A 24817-nucleotide genomic window follows, 5' to 3' on the forward strand; every position below is an offset into this window, starting at 1 on the left:
ATGAGATTTGTACCCAATTATAATGGAGCACTGAGTAAGCGGAAATACTAATAAATATAAAAAATAAATCTAGAACCAGGTTTAAGCCCGAGAAAGTCGGGTAAGCATATTTATAACCAGTTAATTTTTGAACCTTGTCGAACAAAAATAATTAGTTGTTTAAGCTAAAAGTAAGTATTTGCACATTAATTCAATATAATTTGCCTGCTTACCGGGTAAGTAATGCTTTTCCTGGGTATGTATGTAAGAAAGGATATGGGAGACACGATTTTTCATATTTAATTCAATATTTACCCAGATTAAAAAAACTGTGTTTTGTTTTATGATTGTTCCCAAATTTTTTTAGTCTATCAATGGCCGTTCGTGAGCCGGGCCGGTTACAAAAAAGTCCCTTTTCAGTTATTTTTTTCAATCTTACAGATTTTTCTTAAACAAAATATACGATATGAGGTATCATTTCACAGGTTTTATGAAGCCACGTCTAGTAGTGTGCAAATTTTGCAAAATTGTGTATACATTTTATTTATATTAATAAAAAACCTAACAATTTTTAATTTTTTGGAATATGACAATTATTAGATTAGATGTATTTCAAACGATGCCCCATATTTGTATTATTATTTTAAAACAAAACATAAAAATTATTAAAAACTAACTTTTTTAATTTGGTCCATCTCACGAGTGACCATCGCTAGACTTAATATATTTTGGGAATCATCATAAAACAGAGCAAGGTAAATTTTGAGAGGGTGTCACTCACCCTCTCAAAATTTACTAGTCATAAAAGTTTGATTTTTAAAAAAATATCGTGATTTTAAAAAAGTTCTGTAATTTTTTATAACACCCTTTAACAATTTTGAAAAAAGCTTTCACACATGGAAAATTGATATTAATGTGAAAATAGATTCCACTTATAACTTTAAAAAGGTCTCGTTTTTGACACAAACAATTTTTACTACTTGTTTGTAACAATTCTAAAAATCTAAAATTTCCATTTCTTTCAAAGTACTTTTACAGGTGCAAAGGAAAGGACTAATATTCCACAGTTTCCTATACACATAGATTTTTTCATATGTGAAAATGACTGTTGTACGGTGTAATAAATAAAAGTATTACGATATGTATTATGTAAAGATTCGTGAAATCATACTCGTCAAATTATTCAAGTATCAGTTAAATACGAAAAATGTTTACTTTTATAGATTTTCATTAAATCAGTTTTAAACCCAAAAAAAACTATTGAAGGTGTGCTTTTTTAGGCTAAATTTTTCACAAGAATACTGCGTGTTTTATTTTATGTTTCTATGTTTAATATTGTAAAAAACTCCAAAAAGTAGTAGTTAAAGAACGAAAAAACACCTAAGTTTGAGAATTTTAAGATTCACAAGAGTGTTGTCTTGCCCCATTGCTACTTCGCCAATTTATTACGCCGACTATACCCAAAAAGTAAGTACATACACTTTGCTCCAATATTTCTAGCCCACTTACCGGGTAAGTAAAGATTTTTATGGGTCCCTCCATACATACCCACAGATACCGTAAAAATGTCAAGCCGTTTAGTATTCTATAGACTTCAAACAAACCCACAGATCCAATAACAAATAAACACACATTCAGTTATATAATACCAATGTATTTATAAAGAATGTTCAAAAAGTACAACTTAAAGAACGAAGAAGTACCAAAAATTTATTTTTTATACCAGAGTTTCGGTGTCATTTAGTGGTACTAAATTAATTTTTTTTTGATTAAAATTGTCTCAATGAGTTTGAATAAAATTCGATTTTCGTTTTTACCCACTATGTGTACTTTATTTCCTCCACATTCACAACAAAAAAATTGTGTTCCAAAAAGTTACAATTTAAGTTGTACATCTTTAAGTCAATACATAATAAATAAGTCAAAACATAATAAATTGGAAAAAAATATACCAAACGTCCAAATATTCGAAAGGTTCTAAATTCGTATTCATATTTTTTTTTGATAAGTTACTAATGAAATAAAAATTGTATTGCTATGTTGACTGGTTAAAAGATATACAGGAAGTAATGGGTAATCAGTCTGAGTGTCCATATAAACCTTGTGAGCACTCTACCAGATTCAAGATAAAATTTAACACATGCTCTTTTCGGACCCAAGGGCGAAGCTTATTAATATAATTAAAATCGAATAAGGCTTTTCGGCTCACAATTATGGTCAAAATTCACGTATAAACACTAATATCATGATGCCAATCTGCATAGATAACTAACTTAAGCTAATTTCCTCTACTAAAATGTATAAGGATAGGACCATGTTAACCTCATGCCCCCATATAACACCTCATTTAGAAAAAAATTTTTTCTTAATAAAAATATTTCTGAATTAAGTAAAAATTATTTAATGTTAAAAAAAATAATAAAAGTTTTTAACATAATAAATCATAATCAATCATATGGTCGACCATGTCCGACTATAAATTCTTACTTATTTTTATTAACTTACTTGGGTCTTAATTGTATATGTTTAAAGCGCACTGAAACAATTTCCTCATTCGAACCGCTAATAAAAATGATGAAACAATCATTTTTAGCATGACGAATTGTTGAGGCATTTAAGGCTACCAACGAGGGTGACGTTGAAGTGCCATTGTGATCTTGGGCATGTAAACAGGAACATTCTAAAACAAATTGTGTGCGTTAATTATGATTTTTTTATTAATATCATTTAATATTTTTCTTTTGCCATAATTATTGCCAAATGTCTTACCCAAAAATAAACTTTTGGTTTTATTGGCGAAAACTATTGGAACATCATAAATATGTATGATGCTGATTAAAAGAATTAACACAAATATTTTTAACATGTTTTCTTTTTTTAATTTGTTTTTAAATTACAATATTTCATTTAGAATTTCTTTAATATGATTAACACAATTTGTAAAATTTACAAGTAACACAACCACAAACAGCAGCGGCAATAGAGTCATTGAAAACTCTGTGTTTTAACTGTTACTGATGTTACTGATTGACTAAAAGTGTTTTTCATCTTCAACGCGGGCAAATTTATAATAAATTTTATATTTTCCTGCTAAATATATGTATGTGTGTGGTCACTTCTGCCTGTGTCTATATTTTATTTTATATTATTTTTTTCGTTTAATTTTGTTTTGTTTTTGGTATGCTCCATTTAGACTTGTTCCTTGCTTGATTTTCATTTCAGCGGAGGAAACGGAAATAGCATTATGTATGTTGTCTACTGTGGTTTATAAGTTTGTATATGTATATGTGTGTGTGCGGGTGCTTGTCGGTGTGTTTTTGTTGTTTATATTTTTTATAAATAGTGTATGTCTACCAAGTTACTTTGTTTGTTTTTGTCGTACTTTTACTCGATATACTGTTACTTTGACAGTTAGTCACATTTGCGACCTACATATGTATGTACAACGCCATCTTCATCATTATCACCATCGTCGTCATCATTATTATATCTTTTGTCACCATCATCATAATCATCAATTCTATCATCACTAGAATAACAAAGCTGTAAAGCAAAAACAGGACTAAGCATGTATGCCATGTGTGCAACTACCGCCTGTTTATATTATTAACCAGTTAGGAGACAACAAGAGAAAGTATTAAAACTCTCAATGGAATGACTACAGCAACATACACATACTATATAAGTAGCATCGTAAAGTATTATAAAACTAAGCTAACTTAGTTTACAATTGACACCGTGGTTTAAAATGATGTAATATCGTGGTTAGAAAAAAACTACTTTTACATTAGATTAAAAGAGGGTCATAAAGTAATGCAGACGGTAAGCAGATGTCACTGAAAATTATGTCTACGTCGTTGATTTTTTGATTAGATTTTTCTGCGAAATCTTGATTTTTTTTATAGATTTTTGCATAAAAATTTGATTTTTTATGAAAATTCAATTTTTTTAATTTGATTTTCCACCAATTTTTTTATTTGTTTTTCTATGATAATCAGATTTTTTAGACAAAAATTCGATTATTTAATGAAAATAAAATTTTTTGATAAAAATATTTACTTTTTCTTTAAACTTTTTGTTTTTACATAAAGAGATTATTACAACAGCCATGAAAGCACCCTAATTCGGAATTAGTAATAATAATTACATACATATGGGCAATTCCATACGATTGTATGTGACATTCGCACGCCTTCCAAATGGTATAGATTTTGTAAAATTAGGAGTACTAGGAAAACAATTTTGTCATTCTGTTCCATTTAACGAATACTATATTTGCCAAAGGAATCATCCCATTCGGAACGTTGTTTTCCCAAATATATGTGTTTTTAAAGTACATGTTAATATTTACGAAAATCTATGACTTCTGTAGGTGCATCTTTTTTGTTTTAATTTCTTACACTATAGGACATATTTTTCACTAGTAATTCATAATTTTTAAATAAAAAATTAATATAATTTTATAATGAACATTTTTAAATATTGTACGTGACACATTGTATGTGACAGATTTTTCTGCTGATTTTTTTAGGTTATAAAATAAATATTTTGGAAACATATGCATACACGCACTTCAACAAATCAAAATGAGTAGGAAAGTGCAGACGGACATGGCCGACCTATATACATGTTTAATCAATTTATAGATAAAAATAAAAACTGGAGGGTCATATATGGACTGATCCTCATAAAATTTTAGGGTGTGAATTTAATTCATATAAAACTTATTTGTTACGGACGTTAAAGTGTTTTTTCTGAAATTAAACTTTGAATGGAACTAGGGTTAATGAGGTCCAGTCGTTATGAAAATCGGCCTAAAGGTTTAGGCTTATAACCATTTTAGATCTGCTGATTTAAGTATTATAATTAGTAAAATTATAAGCTAAAAAGTGATATTTTCGGGCCCGTTTGTATGGCGGCGAGGTGTAAAAATAGAACGATTTCAAAAATTTTCAACAGTCTTCGTCTTTGGTGCTGCAAAAGATCAAATACCAAATTTTGTTGAATTATCTTCAAAAATGCAGAAGTTATAAGGGGTTGATTTTATCAGTCGTGGTTCACATTTTCATGAAATTTCCCATATATATCGAAGCACTATCAGAATAACATAAATTCTCAGGAGAGCAAAATTTTATTAATACCCAAAGAATGTGGGATGATTATTTGCCAAATATTTTGTCATTAAAATTTCGTTGTCATAAAAACGACACACTGTACTTTAAAAATATTTGAAAAATAATTTTTATTAGACAATTTGTTTTACAAAAATATAAAAGATTTTTTTCTTTTATTGTGTAACTTAATATGTCAGTTAAATACTATGATAAATACATACTTATGTACATTAGGATGTTCCGTAAACTATTTCTTTCTGTTAATGCCTCTCATATATTAATGTACTAAATACGAAAAATTAAAGGGGCCCTAAAACGCTAGTAGAGATTTTCAAATGAACTTTGGCTGCAGCAATAGAAAATCTTGATCTCAGTACGATATGTTCAATTACTACGAGAATATTGTAGTTATGTACTGAGGGTACTATTTTCAATAACTGGTAGAGAACTTAAGACCGTTTTATTGAGAGATATTTTTACATGAAATTCTTAAAAACTACTTTTCTTTGGGACACTCTTATGTATGTATGTACATTTACTATAACAATCAACAAAACTTTCTCTCGATATCTGTATAGGTAAACTGTATTGTTCCACAGCACTAACTGAAAAGGTCCTTACTTCTATATGTTTTTATTTATAATATGTATTTCATATAGTTTTTTTTAACAACAAAATTTTAGTTTATAAATAAAAAAGAGAATATAGAAGCTAGGAAATTGTAACAGGGAATGACCCAATTAATGAATCATTTGAGTGTAAACAATCAATTTATAATACAGTTTAGGTATTGAGCCTTTTAGCTATAACAGCTAAAGGCAAAATGAAAAAATATAGTCTCCTCTTCTTTTTTAAACAAAAATAAAACCACAATATTAATAAAACTCAAAAAGGAAGAAACCAAAAATAAACTATAATGTTTTATTATTTATATTTAATATTTAATAAAGTTTAAATTACGTTATAGATACATACATATATAATTACGTTAAGTTACTTTAACGTTATAATCTTATAAGTTACAGTTAAAAGTATGCTACAGTTTTTGTTTTCTTAAATTCGTGTTGCCCAACAAGCATTTTTATACTTTGTACGTGTGTGCCTCTTAATTTTACTTTTGCAATTTTGATTTAAACATTTCAGCCAAAACCAAAGCAGGATTGCCATTTAAATTCTGCAGTAAATAAATTATTGATGTTCATGTTATTTTTTTCTTTATAAATAATTAATTATATTTACCTCATAATCATAGGATTCGGCAAATTGTTTACATCGTTGATACCATTGTTTAATGCGTGTATACGATTGTAAATCAAATTCAAAAGCTTCTATTTGCGATATGGTCACCATAAGCGTTAGATCAGCTATAGTAAAATGTTCAGCTGCTGAAAATTTTCTACCCTTTAGTATGATATCGAACCATCCTAGGGCTTCACTTAATTTTGCCTTTTTCGTTTCGTCCAGAGGTGCTCCCATAAACATTGTGGGGAACTTGGGAACGATTACAATACATATAAGTTTTGATAACGACAGTTTTAAAAATATATTTAAAAAAAAATCTAAAAATTGTAGTGCCACCTACTACTGATCCTAGAAAAGTTGAACTCTTGTTAAAAAGAGGACTTTTATTGTAATTATTTACTTTTCAAAGTAAAATAATATAGAATCGTTGTAAAATATACATTTAAATAATTTCCTTTTTTTAACTTAAATTTCAAAAATATTTTAAAGTGAACAATATTTTTTGTGTTAATAAATATTTATTTCGTAAATGTCACCATTTTTATCCAAACTTTACATTTTAAAATTTTTGTTATTTATAAAAAAAATATTTATTAAAATAAACGATTATTTTGTATTATACGAAAATATTTTTTAATTTGGGATTATTTCCGATGTAGATTTCCAAAAAAAGTAATTATGGGCCTATTTATATAAATGTCGGTAGAGGGATTTACGTCTATTTTAATTATGCATAATTTCATAAGTTGACTTTTGACTTTTAAGGTATTTTCTGAAGGGGACCTTGTATGAGATTTATAAAAAACTAGTGTTTATAAGTGAATTTAGTTTTTAAAGGTATTTTCTGAACATTATGAAAATCGGATTCATAAAAAGAATTAATTTTTTGTTTTTTTCAGAGATACAAAAACACATTATTATTCTTTAAAGAAAAATAACAAATTACTAGCATAAGCTTCGTTACCTAATTTAGAGTTAACAGATCTTTTTGAATACTCGATTTTCACAAATTCTTAAAAAAAACAAAACGTACAATAAAGAAAAATTAAATAATATATATATTTTTTAAATTTTGTTTGTTCTTTGTATAGAACACAGAATATTTGATCGAATTATAATTACGAGATCATAATTTTATATCTAATAATTTAAATCTCGTAAATGTTAACATAACTTCAATATTGAAATGTGTTTTTTATACGAAAACCTTTTTGGTCACGTATTTGAAACATTGATTATGAAAAACTGAGTATTTATACACAGTTCTAGCAAAGGAACTTTATACAAGTGAAATTTTTAACAAGTCTTTATACTGAATTTATAAAAACTATTAATGCTTTAGACTTTAATTAAAACAATGATTTGGACTTGTGTAAAAATTACAGGCAAATAATTGAAAACTTACATAGTATTCCACCATTCTTTGATATAATGTACCTAAATCAAACATCATACGTTGATCAACCAAAGCTCTAACCCGAACATCTTTGGGATATAAACTATCATCTTTACCGAATGCCGAAACCATATAAGATAAAATAGCGCGACTAAAATTAACAAAACAACAAAAAAAAAAACTATATTATGTAAATAATATTGTTTATGGTTCATTTCACTAATTTAAATTTACCTTTCCCATAATATTAAACCATCATCATTTAACGTTGGCACACAATGCTGGGGATTCATTTCAAGAAATTCAGGTTTCATTTGTTCGCCTTCCATAATATTGATGATCTTTAGATCGAGTTCGAGATCTAACATTTTGGCCAAAAGTAAAATGCTGCGACATGGTGGACTTGGTGGTAAATAATATAATGTTGGTGTCATATTACCGCCTCTAATTAAAAGGCAATAGACAAATTCTTTAACAATATTTGTTGTTTCTTCAAACATTATTCAAATGAAAATGACAAATATCTGTTTTTAGGTAATCGTATATAAGTTTTTTAACTTTTTCTTTTCTTATTTTTTTTTTTGGGCATACAGTAATAATAAATTAGTACGAGTTTTTAATATGACATGAAATGGCTTTATACATGTAAGTACGTACATACATACATATGTACTCAATATTTAAAAAATACAAAAGAAACCAATAAAAATATATATAAAATAGAGAAAATCGATTTAATTGCTAAAAAAACAAAACACAACTTATATGGGCAACTTATTAGATTTAAATGTAACGTCTAAATATTAATAAGTAAAATAAACAAATTACAACGCAATGGTCAATGGGGTTAGACTAACAATAAAATTATTTCCCAACAGCCCAAAAATATGCTTTTATTTAATAATAGAATTGATAAAAATCTTATAGTTTTTTTGCGTTGCACTTATTTCTCTAGCAATTATTAAAACGTTTTCTATTATTTTTCTATTTATTTAATATTTGGTTCATTTTTGAAACACTCACTGACTGATCGAGAAGACATTTATTACATACTTGAGTTGATGCACAAATTTGTGTTGCACCACTTGTACTGTTTCTATGCAATTCCCCAGTTTTTCTTTCTTTTGCGCAATCACCCGTTCCGGTTTAAAACTTTCAAAAGTGTCCTTCCTTGTCAGAGTCTTATAAATGTTTAAACTTTTATATGATTCGTAAAAAATGTACAATAAAAATATCTGTGTAAATGTCCTGTAATGGTGTATTTGACTTTGGTCAACTTATAAATATATGCAGGAACTTAGACGGTTGGGTTAAATGTTGTAATAAATGTACAAAAACAATTACATAGTTTTTGTGTTTAGTTTTTCTATTACCGAAAAAAAGTTGCTAAGCAACAAAAAAAAGTTCCATTGACATTAAAAACGTATGGGTGATTACACATGACGTGAGGGTGGGAAATGGTGAATTTCGAATAAAATTTTAATTGTCCAAAGTTTACTAGGATTTTATTTTTCGGTTGAAATTTATAGCTTTTTTAAGGTTTAGATGAGGTTTTAAAACAGTGTTTCTTAAACTTTTTTCAACAATTAATTTAAAGTGAATCTATCATGATTTTACGATTAACATCTTTATGACTACGGCTCAACCTCTGTTATATTTTGCAGCCTATTTTAGTTATCTTATACAGGTTGAAAAGAGGATGTATGTTGTGCGCTCCCTAACCAGAGTCTTAGGAGGAAATCGAACCCACCACCTTCGGTCTACCACATTAGAACACTAACCGCTTGAGATATCTTAATTTTAAGTTTTATTAATTTACTCATAAAATGTAAAAATTGTGCGTTAATGTCTTTTATGCGGCGAAAAGGTATAGTTGAGGTTTGCCAACTTTTAGATAAGTTATATTGATACCAAATGCGATGTAGTAGTTCTAAGGTCATATTCTGAATTTTCATAGCTCAATCCTTTGAAAAGTTAACCCAGAGAGGGAAAAATATACACGCCTGGTACCAAATCGACACCAAAGTGATTATAATTTTTCAATAACATCCGTTATCAAAGTATATACACACGTGCGACAACGCAAAGTTGTCAACATTGAAACAATTTGTTGCCGAAATCTAAATTTAATACGCATGTACATGCTCATGGATTGTTGTCAATAGTGAGCTTACCATGTGTTGTCGTACGTATGTATATACTTCCACAACGGATATTATTGAAAAATTATAAACACTTTGGTGTCAATTTGGTACCAGGCGTGAATATTTTTCCATTCGTGTACTTGTTTCCTCGGTTTATGTCACTGGGCTATAAATTTGTTAGACTCTGTTATAAACCGATACCGTTGTGGACTTATAGTACTCTAAAAAATGTATAATTATTTTTCTCGTAATAAACTCAAACTTGGGTCATTTTTAAGACTAATTTCGGAAAAATTTAAGAAAGTATACCTAGATCAAGACTATTAATCTCTAAAAAGAAACATAATCCCTTATAAAATAGTTTTTAGCTCTAAGTACTAAGTTCTATAATAAACAGCTTAATCGAATAAAATAATCAAGATATTTTTAATAAAAATTTCTTTGTTGCGACTTAGATATATGGAAAATCTCATATATCAATGTTTTACTTATTTTTCTATATCAATGATTTAGTCAACAATGATGTACATAGAATACTATTTAGGAGTTAGTACAATTTAATGTAAATACAAAGATATGTATTCTTACAATTACGTATAAGTGTACACAAATGTGAGGGGTTTTTCCAGACACTTTTCAAGAAATGACGTGTAAATACTAGTTTGTATTATTTGATTGTCTGGTCATTATTAGTGTAATAACAACCGGTTTTAATACCCTACATTAAAGTTTAAAAACCATTGATCACGTTTAAGATCAGAAATTATTAAAATTATGCACGAAAAAATACGTTTAGGTTTAAAAATCTAATCGGGCAAGAAGCTTCCCGCTATTTAATACATATTTTTGTGCTTTATGGTGTAATTATTGTGTAATAAAGTGTTTTTATGCTACAGAGTATTATACCTATTAAACTACATGTTATAATTGCGACATTTTCAGTTTTAAACAAATAATTTACATATAAATTTAAATAAATTTATAGCGGGTGTAGGGTAATAAATGGTCAATCTAGTTCGAAAATATATTTTTATATAAGGTTTACAATTAATTGTATTATTTCAAATCATTATTGATCTAAAACTGCAGTTAATTTGACATACATATATATAAATACATACTTTTTTTTACATTCGCTGGAAAAAATTATTATCCACCTTCAACGCCCCTTTAGAAAAAACTTTTTTCTGTGTTTCATTCAACATTACACAGGTGAGTGCGGATATACTTTGATATAAACAAATTTTTCTAATATTATGGACTGAACATCGCAACAACTACGTACACACATTCATATAGATATGCAATGTGTACATAAATATGAGTGTTTTTAAATGTATTAAAGAATGGGCCAGGTCATTATACTCTAGACAACACGCATGACAAAATTTACGTTTTACTAACCTACATAGATATTTAATTCAAATGTATACTTTTTTATAACCGGACTAAAGTGGACAGAAGAAAGGATAAGAAGGAGGAGTATATGTATGTACATTAGGATGTCCCCGTTTGTTTGGAGAAAAATGAAGGTACCGATGTTTTCACTGATACTAAAATTTTAGTTCATTCTCAGATACCGTTTTTCATAACTTCTGTTTTGTGGTCTGCATTTAGTGAGCTGAGTGAAAAGCTAAAAGGTTTTCTATTTTTTCATATTTTTTTTTATTGAGAGGTTGTGAAAAGCTAAAAGGTTTTTTAATTTTTTTCATATTTTTTTTGAGAGGTTTTTAAGAGGCGATTTAAATTTTCGTCTTCTGTTTGACACCCATATTTCTGTTGTCAAACTTAAAGTAGACTTGTATCGATATTGAAAAATCGGAGGCGTATAGTGTTATGTTATATCCCTCTATAACAATATACCACTGGCAACATACCGGTCATCACTCTCATTTTTCCATATTTACATTTATTGTGACATATCGGGTTATGTAAACACTTGTATACAATCTATTATATCCATCGAGTGCAAAAAACCTTTTAAGTTTGGACATTGTGGGCTCATGTAAAAAAAAATAGTTTATTTTAATTGTTCATAAAATAGCCAAAGGAGAAAAATTTCTGATCCAAAAGTTGTGTTAAGTTGTGTTTTTTAGATGCTGCTATTCAAATTTATTCAAAAATTGGAGATGTTGAGTTATAGAGAGTTTAAAAAAGCTTATCAAACATTAACTAAAGGAAGAACATATACCCCCTTATTCACAAACAAAATTTTTTATTTATAAAAGGTTTATAAAACAAAATTTCCATACAAAATCTAATTTATAACCCATTTATAAAATAAAAATATTGTTTGTGAATAAGGGGGATAGAAAATTGGAATAAAATAAATTTCTATCTTCTGCGGAAACATTACTAACCTTAATTTCGCTCCCACCCTAATATACATACAAAGTATTTATAAAGTAGCATGTAATTTGATGAGGTGAATTATTATTAATAATTTTAAAACGACATATGTATTCATTTTATAATACTTGCCAACACTTATAATTTTAAAATCTAATATTGCTATTACTGTAAAATTTATTTACTCTTTTATTATTCCTTATTGTGGGTTTGTTAAAAAAAAAACAATTATCGAGTAAATAATTTAAGTTCAAGGTTATTTATAAGACTTTGTTGAATTTAGTGAATGAATGAAAATTCTAGAATTCTGTAAATTATTAAAAATATTTAATACAGGATGCGTTTAAATTTTTCGCCAACGATATAGCTAATTGCAGTATGGAAAATAAAATAATAATTTTAAAACGACATATTCACTTTATACATACTTTTCAACACTTATAATTTTAAAATCTAATATTGGTATTTTTGTTAAATTTATCTGGAAATGGTAATAATTATAAGGTTAATAAAAAACATGAGTTTCTTAAAATTTTAACCTAGGTCATACATTTTATTCATGGCTCTAGGTATGCTTAGAGTCCGAATCGTAGTAAAACATATATAAATATTCATATTCGAAATTTCACAATATGACAGTGTTCAAAAAGATAACCGCAAAACTCCTAGAAAGAACCCAATTTCCGCTTATTTTTTATACCCACCATCGAAAAAGATAAGGGGAAAAAATTGATTTTGTCATTCCATTTATAACACATCGAAATATTGGTCATAGACCCACAAAAGTATATATATTCTGGGTCCTCATTAAATTTTAAGACGATCTAGCCATGTCTGTCCGTCTGTCTGTCGGTCTGTTGGAAGCACGATAGAGTCCAAAAGGAAAGAGCTAGAGGGTTGAAATTTCACATAAATATTTCTTATAGGTAAGGGTAGTTTGGTATTAAAAATTGGCAATATCAGTCCACGTTTTCGGATAGCTCCCATACAAGTGGCCCATCGAAAAGCAGCTTTAACAGTCATACCTTGATTAAAAATACGAATATAGCAATGAAAATCTAAAATCACAATGCAAAATTTTATGAGGTCCATAATTGACCCTATCCCCTTCAGAAAATTACTGCAACGCTCATTAATGGCTTAAAAATAACTTTGAGGTTTCTACAACGATCTTGTTGCAAAATTGTGTTAAAGCTAAGTACCTACTAGAGTTAACAAGTTTCATCCTGCTCAAAAGACATCGATTTCAAAAGTTGGGTATTTTAATATAAAAACGGAATACAGATTTAGATTGAGTTTAGAATGTTTTGATGACTTAAGACTCTAATCGAATCCTCATAATGAAAAATCACATTGAAGATTGTGTAATATGTATTTAAGATGATAATGTAATCTACTTAAGCTGGATCGACATTTGTATTCAGTTTAGAAAGTATTGATGTGTCAGAGTTAAGTACTACGATTAACATTGGTGCAAGTTTCATCCTGCTCGGAAGACTATGATAATGTAATCTATGTGAGCGGGATACAGATTTAGATTTAATTTAGAATGTTTTGATGATGGTTAATAAGACTCTAACCAAGTCTTCATAATGAAAATCACGTTGAAGATCTTAGTTCAATACTTAGATTCTTATCTTATGATAACAATTTCTAGTATAAAAATTTGGATAATGTCAAAGATGTCAAATTTGATGAAGACAATATGTTTTTATAGCAATATTTATGTATGTATATTAGTAATAAAAAGTATAAAGTGCGGAAAGCAGCAAAATAAAACTATGCTAAAGGGAATTGACACATACTTAGTTGGTAGTGAAAGGAATGCGCTAAAATTTCTAACTAAAAATCGAAAGAATATCTAAATAAAATAGTCATTGTCGCAACAAAAAAAAAAACGTAAACATTTCGCTAAAAACAGCAGTTGATTTGTTTAGAAAACACATGTTAAAGCCAAGACATCAACAGGAAAATAGCATAAAGAATAGGAAAATAAAAACAGAATTAGAATATCTTTATAAAAATAATCAAAATGATGCAGCATAAATTTATGCAAAGCAGTGGATGCGCATATATCAAAGAAATTATCAAAGAAACATAGGCATAATAATTCTTAAAACTTTAACCTGGAAATGATGAAATAAAAATGATTCTCGAGTGCACAGTAGTTTCGAAACGATGCTTTCGAAACAAAATGTAACAATAGTAAATCTAAATTCCATTAACCTCTATTATTATTTCAATGCTATGATGACATTAAAGGCAAGTGCTTGCTTACAAGTAGGGAATTATTTAAGTACTGCAAATAAGAAATTCATAGTTAAGTTTTTGTAAAAAAAACATTCGAAAACAAAATATTAACACTGAAAAGTAATTATATACTTACATACATATGTATTTATATAGTTTTTTGTTAGTCATTACCAGAATCATTCTAAGTAATCTAGCGGGTACATAGTAGTCATTGTAAATTAAGTTCTTGAGTAAGTAAGTAAATCATTACTTCTATAGAAATATTTAAAAAATGGTTCGAAACTACTGTGTAATGCGAGAATGAAAAAATCCATATTAATGATAATTTTACATCTGTCTCCTATAGATCATTAGTTGTACAGGAAAATACTTAGGGCGAGTAAAATAAAAAAATGTGACATTAAGAACCTGGAATAAATAAATCCTAATATTACAATAGAAAAACAGTCGAGGCAGAGAAATAGTTACATTTGATATAATCTTAGAATCGACATGAAATTTTGCTTTCAGAGAGCTATAACGGGGGACACTCACTGTTTTTGAAACAACCCACAGCAAAAAGTAGCAACACTTCTGTTGATGCTAATATTTTAGTGTTTATTAGTTGTATTCATTCCCTAAGATACTTTGTTTAAAACGCGCATACCTGTAGTTCAAAGAATTTTCACAAACTGATTAAAAGCAGCTTAATTTTTGCCATAAACATAAAAATCTTCGGAAATACCAGTGTAAAATATAATTCTTAAGAAAAAGGATATTATACAAATACTACTAAGGACACTTAGAGAACAGGTAGTTGAAATTCAATGCAAAACAAATATATAATACATATTTTAAGTGAATTGTTAAATTAACATGTCACTAATGACATGCAAAAGTGACTATTTGGAAATTTCCAAGAAATTTTCCGTGTAAAACTAATGAACAAAATTAGGAATCACAAGATCATAAAAAAGGAAAACATTAGTATTTGTGAAAATTACTATAAATAGTTAAGGACATGCTGCAGGACATTATCAGTTGCGTTTAGTGAATAAAGCAGTGAACATCATAGAAATAAGAATATAAAAAATGAAACCTTTTCAACAAGTATTTTATTTAACTGCCATAGTAGCTTTAGGATCTCATATTACAGCCGTACCCGTTGATCCACTGTCTCTGGACAGTAGCGATGAAGTTGCAAATCGTGAAAATGAACAAACAGAAGATCAGAAATCACCGCCTACTTCAAGTCCAGTTTCAAATTCTGATAAAGATTTAGAAACATTTAACTCAAATCAAGAAACAACATATGTGGTAAGTAAAGCCGATAAATAAAATTATATAAAATGAAAGAAAATACTCAAAAAGAATTGATCGTAAATTTCTCAAGAATTGTTTAACAGGCTATTGATTAAGATCACTCTTAAATTGAGCGGCAATAATTATTGCTTTGAGATTCAAGATCGATTTTACTCAGATAGATTTTTAAAAACAGTGAAATTAGAAATATTTTTAATGAATATTTGTGTTCTCTCTTCTAGCTACCCGAACATCATTCATCTGGTGGCACTGTTAGTGGTCATTTTGACCCCTCCTTATATGCCGGTTATTTAACACCTGAAGCTTTTCAACAATATCTAGCACAATTTGCTGGAGCCTTTGGACCTTATGGCTATCCCGGCTATGGTCCAGCTCCCGTCTATCCAGCACCATATGCTGTACAAACTGGTTATGAAGGCTTTTTAGTGCCTTCACCAACCACTAGCTTAACAGCTAGTGGCACAGTTAATTCCTCAAGCGGCAACATCTTAACCGCTCTCTCTAATCTTATTCCTGCTCTCATGAACTCTACTATATTCCGTGTAGTTGCCACCGTTATAGGAGCTATATTAATGTTGATTTTTGGTGGCGCTGTTACTACTGCCATCTGCAATCTAACACCTCTATGCGATATTTCCTTTAAAGCAGTTACCTATCTGAGGGGAAATGGTGCTGCCGATATGGGTCGCATGTTGGCTGAAGAAATGACACCCGAAAGAGTAAGACGTGCATCGGAATTTGTACGCAGTGCTATACGTAAATATACGGAAATGCAAAAGGTTATGGCAGCAGAGAAAAATATGAATCAATGAGCAAGGAGTGGGTTTTGAAAAACTTTATAAATTCACTATTTTAAAGTTTAAATTATGACAAGAACTTTTAGAATCTCGTAATTTAATATGTATGTATTTAAAAAAAAAAATAACGCAAAGAAAATGTAATTTAAGTATTAGTAATTTACAAGCTAGATATTAAGTAATTAATGACAATTATTCTTTTAAATAAAAGAAAATGTTTATTAAAATATTAATATGTGTTATTTTAGTTGTACACTTGTCTCTAATGCAGTAAGAGCTGTTATAAAAAACTCTTCTAGAATGTTTTTTTTTTCCTCGCTTAATAAAAATAAAATTGTTAGTGGTTTTGCATAATTTTAGAACAGTAAAAATAATACTTGACTTTATGTCAACAACCTGATAAGAATTGGAAATTATATATTTTTAACACTTCATCATATGGAATGCAGATAGTAGACAATGCTTATCTTTCATAAAGTTAGCACACCGTTAGCAAAGATGGGAGTATTGATTGTCATTCGTTTGCCTGATATTGAAATATTGTTTGAATACCTAATGTCAATTATGAATCGGAAGAAATTATAGGCTACTTTAAATTTCAAAATATCTCAGGGACTGCAACAGCTATAGTCAAATAATAGACAATTTGGAAGAAAATGAGTTTGGCACTTCCCATATAAAGAAAATATTAAAAAAGTATATTTGGGAAAATATAACAGGTAGAATTCTAAAATATGGTCGGGCAACTTTAAATATTTAAGACAAAATGGTCAGACTAAAAATAACGGGTGTTGAATCTCCCTTAAGAATTAAATTTATAAAATTCGCATATTTAGGAAATCCTCAGTGCTACTGTTCTCAAATTTTGCACGGGCAACATTAAAACCCATATCAACTATTAAGAGGAAAATTGACGGTCTAGCAATGGGGGCGTGGCACATCCTATATAAATAATACAAAAATTCGAATATCTTGGAAACCATTACAGATAGAATACTTAAAATTTGCAGTGGTAATTTTGAAATCCATGTAAACTATTGGATTATAAATTGGCGAATAAGCATTAGGGTTCGTAAAAACTCCCCTATGAATGAATATATTAAAGATAGAATCTTAAAACTGTACATAGTTAACATGCAAAACACGTTTAAAAACAAGTCAGATATCCTACATCAGTGAGTATCTTTGCAACACCTACAATAGTACAAACGTATTATACCTTGGTTTAATGTATAAAAATAGTTGAACTTGCAATCGGGGGCGTATTCCATAATCGAAATCGTAAAGTGGGTTTTTATTTTTATTTTTTTTAGTGGTTAGTAAAGCAAACTTGCAAATGAAATTGTCAAGTTCCAATTTTGACAATATGTAGAGTGCTCAAAATTCGCTTTAGCATTGTTTGTTAAACATTTACTCTATATATAAAAAAAGAGTTTTTAAGAGTAAATAAATAACATCTCCTTAAAGAATTCTAGACTATTTTTTTCCGTTTATAGTTTCGATTTTATTTATATTCAAAATATAATAAAAAATTAACGAAATGTAGGTTTAGTTCAAGGTTGCAATAACAACACACCTTAAATATAATAACAGAAAAAATATAATAATAAATTAAAACAAATAAAATAGAAAAATTTTGCTTTAATGATTCATTTAAACATTTAGTTTAGTAGCTGCTATTTGGGGGTACAATGACTTGTAAAAATGATATATTGTGATTATTTTGTCTTTTTTTTAAAGTCATTTAAAATTGGTTGTGGAATTTTGGAAATCCCTTTCTAAACCAGTTTCAAACGTAAACTGCAATTGTGATACAGAAAATGTGAAGAAAAAATAGCTTAGTCACGTTTAATGTTTAAATATGTGGAATTTTCAGTTACTTTTTAAATACATGCAAATTGAAAAATAGAAAAATATTAATTTTTTTTACTTAATTGCATTTCACTCATAATGTGTGAAATAAGTAGAAAATTAGGATTTAAATTTAAGCTATTGCTTAAATATTATGATATTTAAATCAATGGTTAAACGTTTAAATTCTTATTGGCAGGCTCATTAATAATTCCTTCAGTGTTCGATATTACATTATTTAACATTAATGCATTTTAGTACCTTAGTACACAAGTATTTTATACAACAATTTAAATTAGTTTTATAAAAATTTTCTGTTCTCAAAATATAATTCTAAAGTTGTAAGTCTCCAACTAAATGCAATTAAAATTGTTTAGTCTTCTATATAAATCTACATATCTCATATATTGACGTATGAATTACTCTCATTGTTAGTGGAAATATTTTATATTCTCTACACTTGTTTAGACTTGCCGATCCTATCCCCACATGTTTGTGAGTCTATAAATTATTTAGATTGTTAAAACTTGCATTTGCCCCCAAATCGCTCCCCTTTTTCTAGATATTTTTTTATATTTTATTGCCATTTGAACTGTTTCGTTTATCTAATCTCAATTTCAAACCATTCACTTAAAATGCAATTTTTGTATTTGTTACTAAGTGTTTATGTACTTGCGCTTTATAAAAAAATTTAATTAACTGACAAATACTTGATTAATGTGGAATTCTATATTCGTATTGAATATATTAAATTGGCCAGATGGCCGATAGAAAATTGCAATGAGTTTATGTTTTAATTAACTTTCAGTAAAGATGCTATATTTTTTTACAAATTAGTATGTACATACATCAAGCGCGGATCCACGGGGAATAGGCAAATTCCCTTTACCAAAAAATTGTTTATAAGTAAAGTATGTAAAAAAACAAAATTTGGGGGAAATTTATGTATAGTAACAAAATTTTAGGTCATGTGCCTCAATATTTGAAACCGATGTCTTTCAATCAGGAATTTATACAAACGGTAGTCCTATTGAATAGAGTACGATCTATTTATCTATCTATCTATCTATCTATCTATCTATCTATCTATCTATCTATCTATCTATCTATCTATCTATCTATCTATCTATCTATCTATCTATTTATCTATCTATCTATCTATCTATCTATCTATCTATCTATCTATCTATCTATCTATCTATCTATCTATCTATCTATCTATCTATCTATCTATCTATCTATCTATCTATCTATCTATCTATCTATCTATCTATCTATCTATCTTTCCTAAACTTGACACATATTTTGATGATATTGGCGTTTCGATGTTTGATTTCTTTAACATTGTTTTATTACATTATTTAAAATTTTTAGCAAAAAAATTTACAAAATCGCGAGACACCGGGTATTAATTTGTTTATTCGGAATACAAATAATATACTCGGAATGACATAAAATACAATTATAAAAAAAACAAAAATAATAAAATTAAATTCTTTCTGAAGGCCAATACGTATCGGATATTAATACCATAAATAACACCTTACCAATAATGGAACATATTAAAAAACCTCAACGTTTACTAAATTAAGAAAAATCTTGTGGTGTCAAAATATGTATACAAATGCTATTTAAAAACAACTGATCTTGTATTTTCAAAACTATTATGAATCAACCATTCTATATACTTTTGGAATACATTGACTTTATAGTAGTTTGTTTATATGTATGATGTACTACAAAGTTTGTATAGTTTTGCAAAATAGTAAAAAATTCCTATTACTAATTTTAAGATAGTTTGAATCATATTTTTGTTTTGTTTTAAGTTTGATATTATTATGAAATTCTCTAAAACAGAAATTCTCACCATGAGTATTAAAAATGTTTAAAGACTTTACCATTTACTCTACTTAACTGTCCGATCATCAGTCATTCACTCACCTTTTTCCATTTAAACTCAACAATGACGTGTTCTTTTAAATGGGGGTTTTCATACAAACAATTATTATTTTTTCTTTTAATTTTTTCGCCTAGTCATGATGATCATGTTTGCTGATCGAGTGTTACGAGAGCGTAAATAGAGAGTATGCGTAAAAAACATTGTAAAAAAAAACAATATAAACTTTGTATAAAAAATTAAATTATTATGAATACAAACAAAACAAAATTTTTATTGCGTTTCGCAGAATATTAATTCTATTGTTTATCCCTAGTTGTTTGTGTAAATAATAGTTAACAAATTTGTATTGTAATAATAATATTAAATAGAATTTGAAAACACCCTACAGTAATAGAAGTTGTTAGTTACAAACAAATATATCTATGAAGATTATTTAATTCATAGCCTGAAATCGTTTCATTATTCCATAGCAAAGCTCTAAAAGAATTCATTCTCTAATTCATTCTTTTTTTAATTGATTTATATTCTAAAGAATTTACCATTCTTTAATATTAATTCCTAAGATTTAATTCCTAGAATTAATTCTTAAAGCTTTCGATGTAGTTGAATGAATTCTCTTAAACATTAATTCCTATATAATGTTAAATTCCTTCTGAATGAATAAATTTTGTTTGCATTTAATCTGTTACAAATTGAATTAAAATAAATTTCAATAATTCCTATTGATTTTTGAATTCCCTCTGAATGACAAAAATTTTATTTTAATTCAATCTATTACAAATTGAATTTAAACATTTTTTCACCATTCAATTTGAAATAGATTGAATGAAAGTTTTGTTTTGTAATTCAAAGGCATTCTGTATATAAAAAATTTAATTAAATTTTTTTCTTTCATCCAATTTTTAATAAAAGGAATTAAACAAATAATAATGATCATTCAATTAAATTCATTCTTATAAAGAATGAATTCTCTTAGGAATTAATTCTATGGAATATAAAGCCAAGGAATTCAGCTTTAGAATGGTACATTTAAAGAATGATTTTAAAGAATGGTACATTAACCAATTTTAAGCCGAATGAAAAATATAAGGGAATTAATTCCAAATAGAATTAATTTTTTCCAAGCTTTGTTTCATAGTTCAAAAAAATTAAAGAAACTGTTTTTGACTAATGGTACTGATGTAAAACTTGACATAAACTTTGTAACATATATGGGCGGCAATATCATGGTTACGCCCACATTTTTTGCTGGTTTTGATTCAAATGGTGTTAGAATTCTCGTTTGAACACTAGGCATGGTTAAATACAAATTAGAATAGATCATGATATCAGTTTTAATAAAATTTAAATACTTTGTAAATTGAGTCGCATTTTTTCACTCTATATAAAATGTAATCGTGTCCCCACTTTAAATATATATATTTATAGAATTTTGATCTTATAAGGCTTATTTCAGTTTGTCCATTTCATGTTACTGCTTTTTGTACTCAAGACAAGCAAAATAAGCACTAATATACGAAGTGGGCGTGATATAACAGCCTCTTTTTTGGTGAGGCTATTTTAACTCTTATTGTAATTACTTATTGTGCAATAGTATTTACAATTTATTTTGTTCCACATTTAATGCAGTAATACTAATCGTTTGAGATATGTTCCAACAAAAAAATTGTCCCCGTAACACTATTGTATATGAATCAATTATAGTCTGTTCAACTATATTTCATTGTAATGAAATAAATATCACAAATAAAAATTCATTAACTACTGTTTACTAGAATTAAAATAAATCTTACAGATACAACATTTTAATAACGTAAAGCAATTGTGATTAAATTTAAGAAAAAAAATAAATGTTATAAATATAATCAAAATTTAATTTGTCGTAAGCAATTTTGAAAATAAAACTTGGTTATAGACTTCAGAAATGTGTATAGATATGAAATCATATTTATATACTTATAAGCTTAATCGGGAAACATGGCTATCAACATGTACCTCTTTCTGTACCTGTAGTTAGCAATAAACAGAGTTATCTATTAGTTTAATTATTTATATGGACGACTAAAGTTTATTATTATAACAAACTATTGTTTTTTTATGACAATTAATAATGACTTGCTATCGTAAACAATAGCAAAAGGTGTAGTGCAGTCAATAGAATTTCTAAATTATATAAAACAAATATTTTTCTAAAGTTTTAAAAACATTTTATTAAAGAACTTGATACACAACGGAACAAAAAGAAAGTAAGTAGTATATTTTTCAAAATAAATACTAAATTATTTATAATAGAACGTTTTGTATTTGTTTATTTTAGTTATGGATTTCTATTACATGCCTCCATCTGCCCCCTGTCGTGCTGTTGAAATGACAGCCAAGGCGGTTGGTGTTAAATTGAATAAGAAAATCATAAATTTACCAGCTGGTGAGCATTTAAAACCTGAATTTTTAAAAATCAATCCTCAACACACCATACCCACTTTGGTCGATGGTGATTTTGCTTTATGGGAGTCACGTGCCGTTATGGTTTATTTGTGTGAAAAATATGACAAATCACAAAAATTGTATCCCGAATGCCCTAAAATTCGTGCTGTCATTAATCAGCGTTTATATTTCGATATGGGTACTTTATACAAAAGCTTTGCCGACTATTATTATCCACAAATAATGAAGAAAGCTCCTGCCGATCCTGAAATGTTGAAAAAAGTAGAAAGTGCTTTTGAATTTTTAAACACCTTCTTGGAGGGAAATAAATTTGCTGCTGGTAATGATGTCACCGTAGCCGATATTGCTTTATTGGCTTCAGTTACAAATTTTGATGCTGCCAAATTTGATATGAGTAAATATTCGAATGTTGCCAAGTGGTATGAAGAGTGCAAAAAGGTGGTTCCTGGCTATGCCGAAAATTTAGAGGATTGTTTGAGTTATAAGAAATTTGTTAAACAAAATTAATTGTTGACATTTGTTTTTAATTTATTTTTATTGTTAATTTTTTTTTTTGTAAATAAACTAGGTATTATGTGATAATTTATAAAAATTATATGTTTTGGAAATTTAATATTCCTTTGAACACGATATAAAAAGTGGGAAACCCCTACTATATTAGGGACTTTATTTTTTTATATAAAAAATATATATTATTAATCGATTACACGATTTATTGACAATAAACTTAAATAAACTTAAATGGGTGTAAGTCAATTATTGGCCGATCTTCATGAAATTTAAAAAATACAGATTTTGAATCGATGTTAAAGATAGAAAACATTTGTGTAAAATTTAGTCAAAGTCTGATAGACCGGAGGTGGTATGCTCGATTTCCACCTGAGGAACTTGTTAAGGAGCGCACAACAGACCTGATAGAGGCTTAGGTGTATTTCTTTTGATTTGATGTATATACATCTTCATTTCAAACTAACTAGTCCCTTAAATTTGTTAGAGAGATTTTGAAGAAATTAATTTTTTTGACATGTCTTGACGAAAAAGTTATAGTTAAACACTGGATCATGCTATAAATCATTAGAAATTCTTTTTCTGTAAGCAGATAACAATTAAAAGAAAAACTTACATTATAAGTTAAAAAATTTATAAAACAATTATATTGTGGGAATGATAAAATAGCAAACAACTGGAACGTTCTAGTAAATTATATTTATTTTAGCAAAAATTCTGTTTGTATTTTTGTTAATAATTAAAATTTTTAAATACATACACTCAACAAAATATGTATAAGGAAATCAAACTGAGTGCAAAAGTACCTTATACCGACCGATAAGCAGTCAGTGATATGATTTTAGAAAAGAGCTTTATATAAAATAATAATATTCTAATAAAAAAAGTATTCAGACATTTTTAATAAGACAAAGAATCAGAGAATCATCATGAAGTATCTTCAGGTTAACTGAAACTGATGTATGGTGAGTGTGTACTAACTCGTTCCTATGATATCACATTGAAAAACTAAATAGTATTTTATAAGTTTTTGGTAAGTTTTTGAGTCACCTCTGACTCATTTGTGGTTAGCCATAAGTTAGTTTTATGTTAACTCAAAATCCTACTGGGTTGTAAGACATTGTAAGACTGCTTCTAAATTAAACAAGTCATTATAATGCTTAATCATTTCATCATCTAAGGAAAAGTTTTAAAATCATTTAAAACTATGTTGCGTTAATAGAACTTTATTTCAAGTAAACAAAATTACCACTTATGCCAATTCTTAAAATTGGTAAACAATTAATCATTTTTTTTAGATTATTTTTTTTTTTAGTAAATATTACCACAAGTGTTTATACATAACAAAAATTATGATATTTTTGATAAGATTAAAATCAGAATTTTGCTTACTTAACCTAATCAATAAAAAACGGGCATTAAACTGATAAGGAAAAAAACATAAAAACCATATTTCACAGGGTATTAAAAATCAATTAAATTTCAGTCTAGCGATCAAAGAATCTAACAAATAAATCAATAATATTCTAAATCCACTT

General features: G+C 27.7%; 4 protein-coding genes across 5 annotated transcripts in view; 2 read left to right on the forward strand and 2 right to left on the reverse strand.

Moving 5' to 3' along the window:
- LOC111690758 (cadherin-89D) overlaps positions 1–24817 on the reverse strand; it is a 104875-nt gene that overhangs the window by 43790 nt on the left and 36268 nt on the right. The gene's annotated exons all lie outside the window — the stretch shown is intronic.
- On the reverse strand, positions 5990–8911 carry LOC111690767 (glutathione S-transferase D7). 2 transcript variants are annotated; one of them, XM_046949355.1, is made up of 5 exons: positions 8785–8911; positions 7966–8173; positions 7741–7882; positions 6333–6584; positions 5990–6267 (listed from the first exon to the last, which is right to left on the reverse strand). In XM_046949355.1, exons 2-5 carry the CDS (start codon positions 8163–8165, stop codon positions 6205–6207), a joined length of 657 nt encoding a protein of 218 aa, XP_046805311.1. In that variant the 5' UTR covers positions 8166–8173; positions 8785–8911; the 3' UTR covers positions 5990–6204. The 2 variants fall into 2 exon arrangements, with proteins under 2 accessions (XP_046805311.1, XP_023309092.1); XM_023453324.2 differs by lacking the exon at positions 8785–8911 and having other exon boundaries at positions 7966–8231.
- LOC111690757 lies at positions 14975–16786 on the forward strand. Its single transcript, XM_023453312.2, has 2 exons — positions 14975–15773; positions 16001–16786. Exons 1-2 carry the CDS (start codon positions 15549–15551, stop codon positions 16589–16591), a joined length of 816 nt encoding a protein of 271 aa, XP_023309080.2. The 5' UTR covers positions 14975–15548; the 3' UTR covers positions 16592–16786.
- On the forward strand, positions 22389–23487 carry LOC111690777 (glutathione S-transferase 1-1-like). The gene is made up of 2 exons (XM_023453335.2): positions 22389–22573; positions 22645–23487. Exon 2 carries the CDS (start codon positions 22647–22649, stop codon positions 23277–23279), a length of 633 nt encoding a protein of 210 aa, XP_023309103.2. The 5' UTR covers positions 22389–22573; positions 22645–22646; the 3' UTR covers positions 23280–23487.

The sequence above is a fragment of the Lucilia cuprina genome, chromosome 4, assembly GCF_022045245.1.
Source record: "Lucilia cuprina isolate Lc7/37 chromosome 4, ASM2204524v1, whole genome shotgun sequence".
NCBI classification, from domain to species: Eukaryota; Metazoa; Arthropoda; class Insecta; order Diptera; family Calliphoridae; genus Lucilia; species Lucilia cuprina.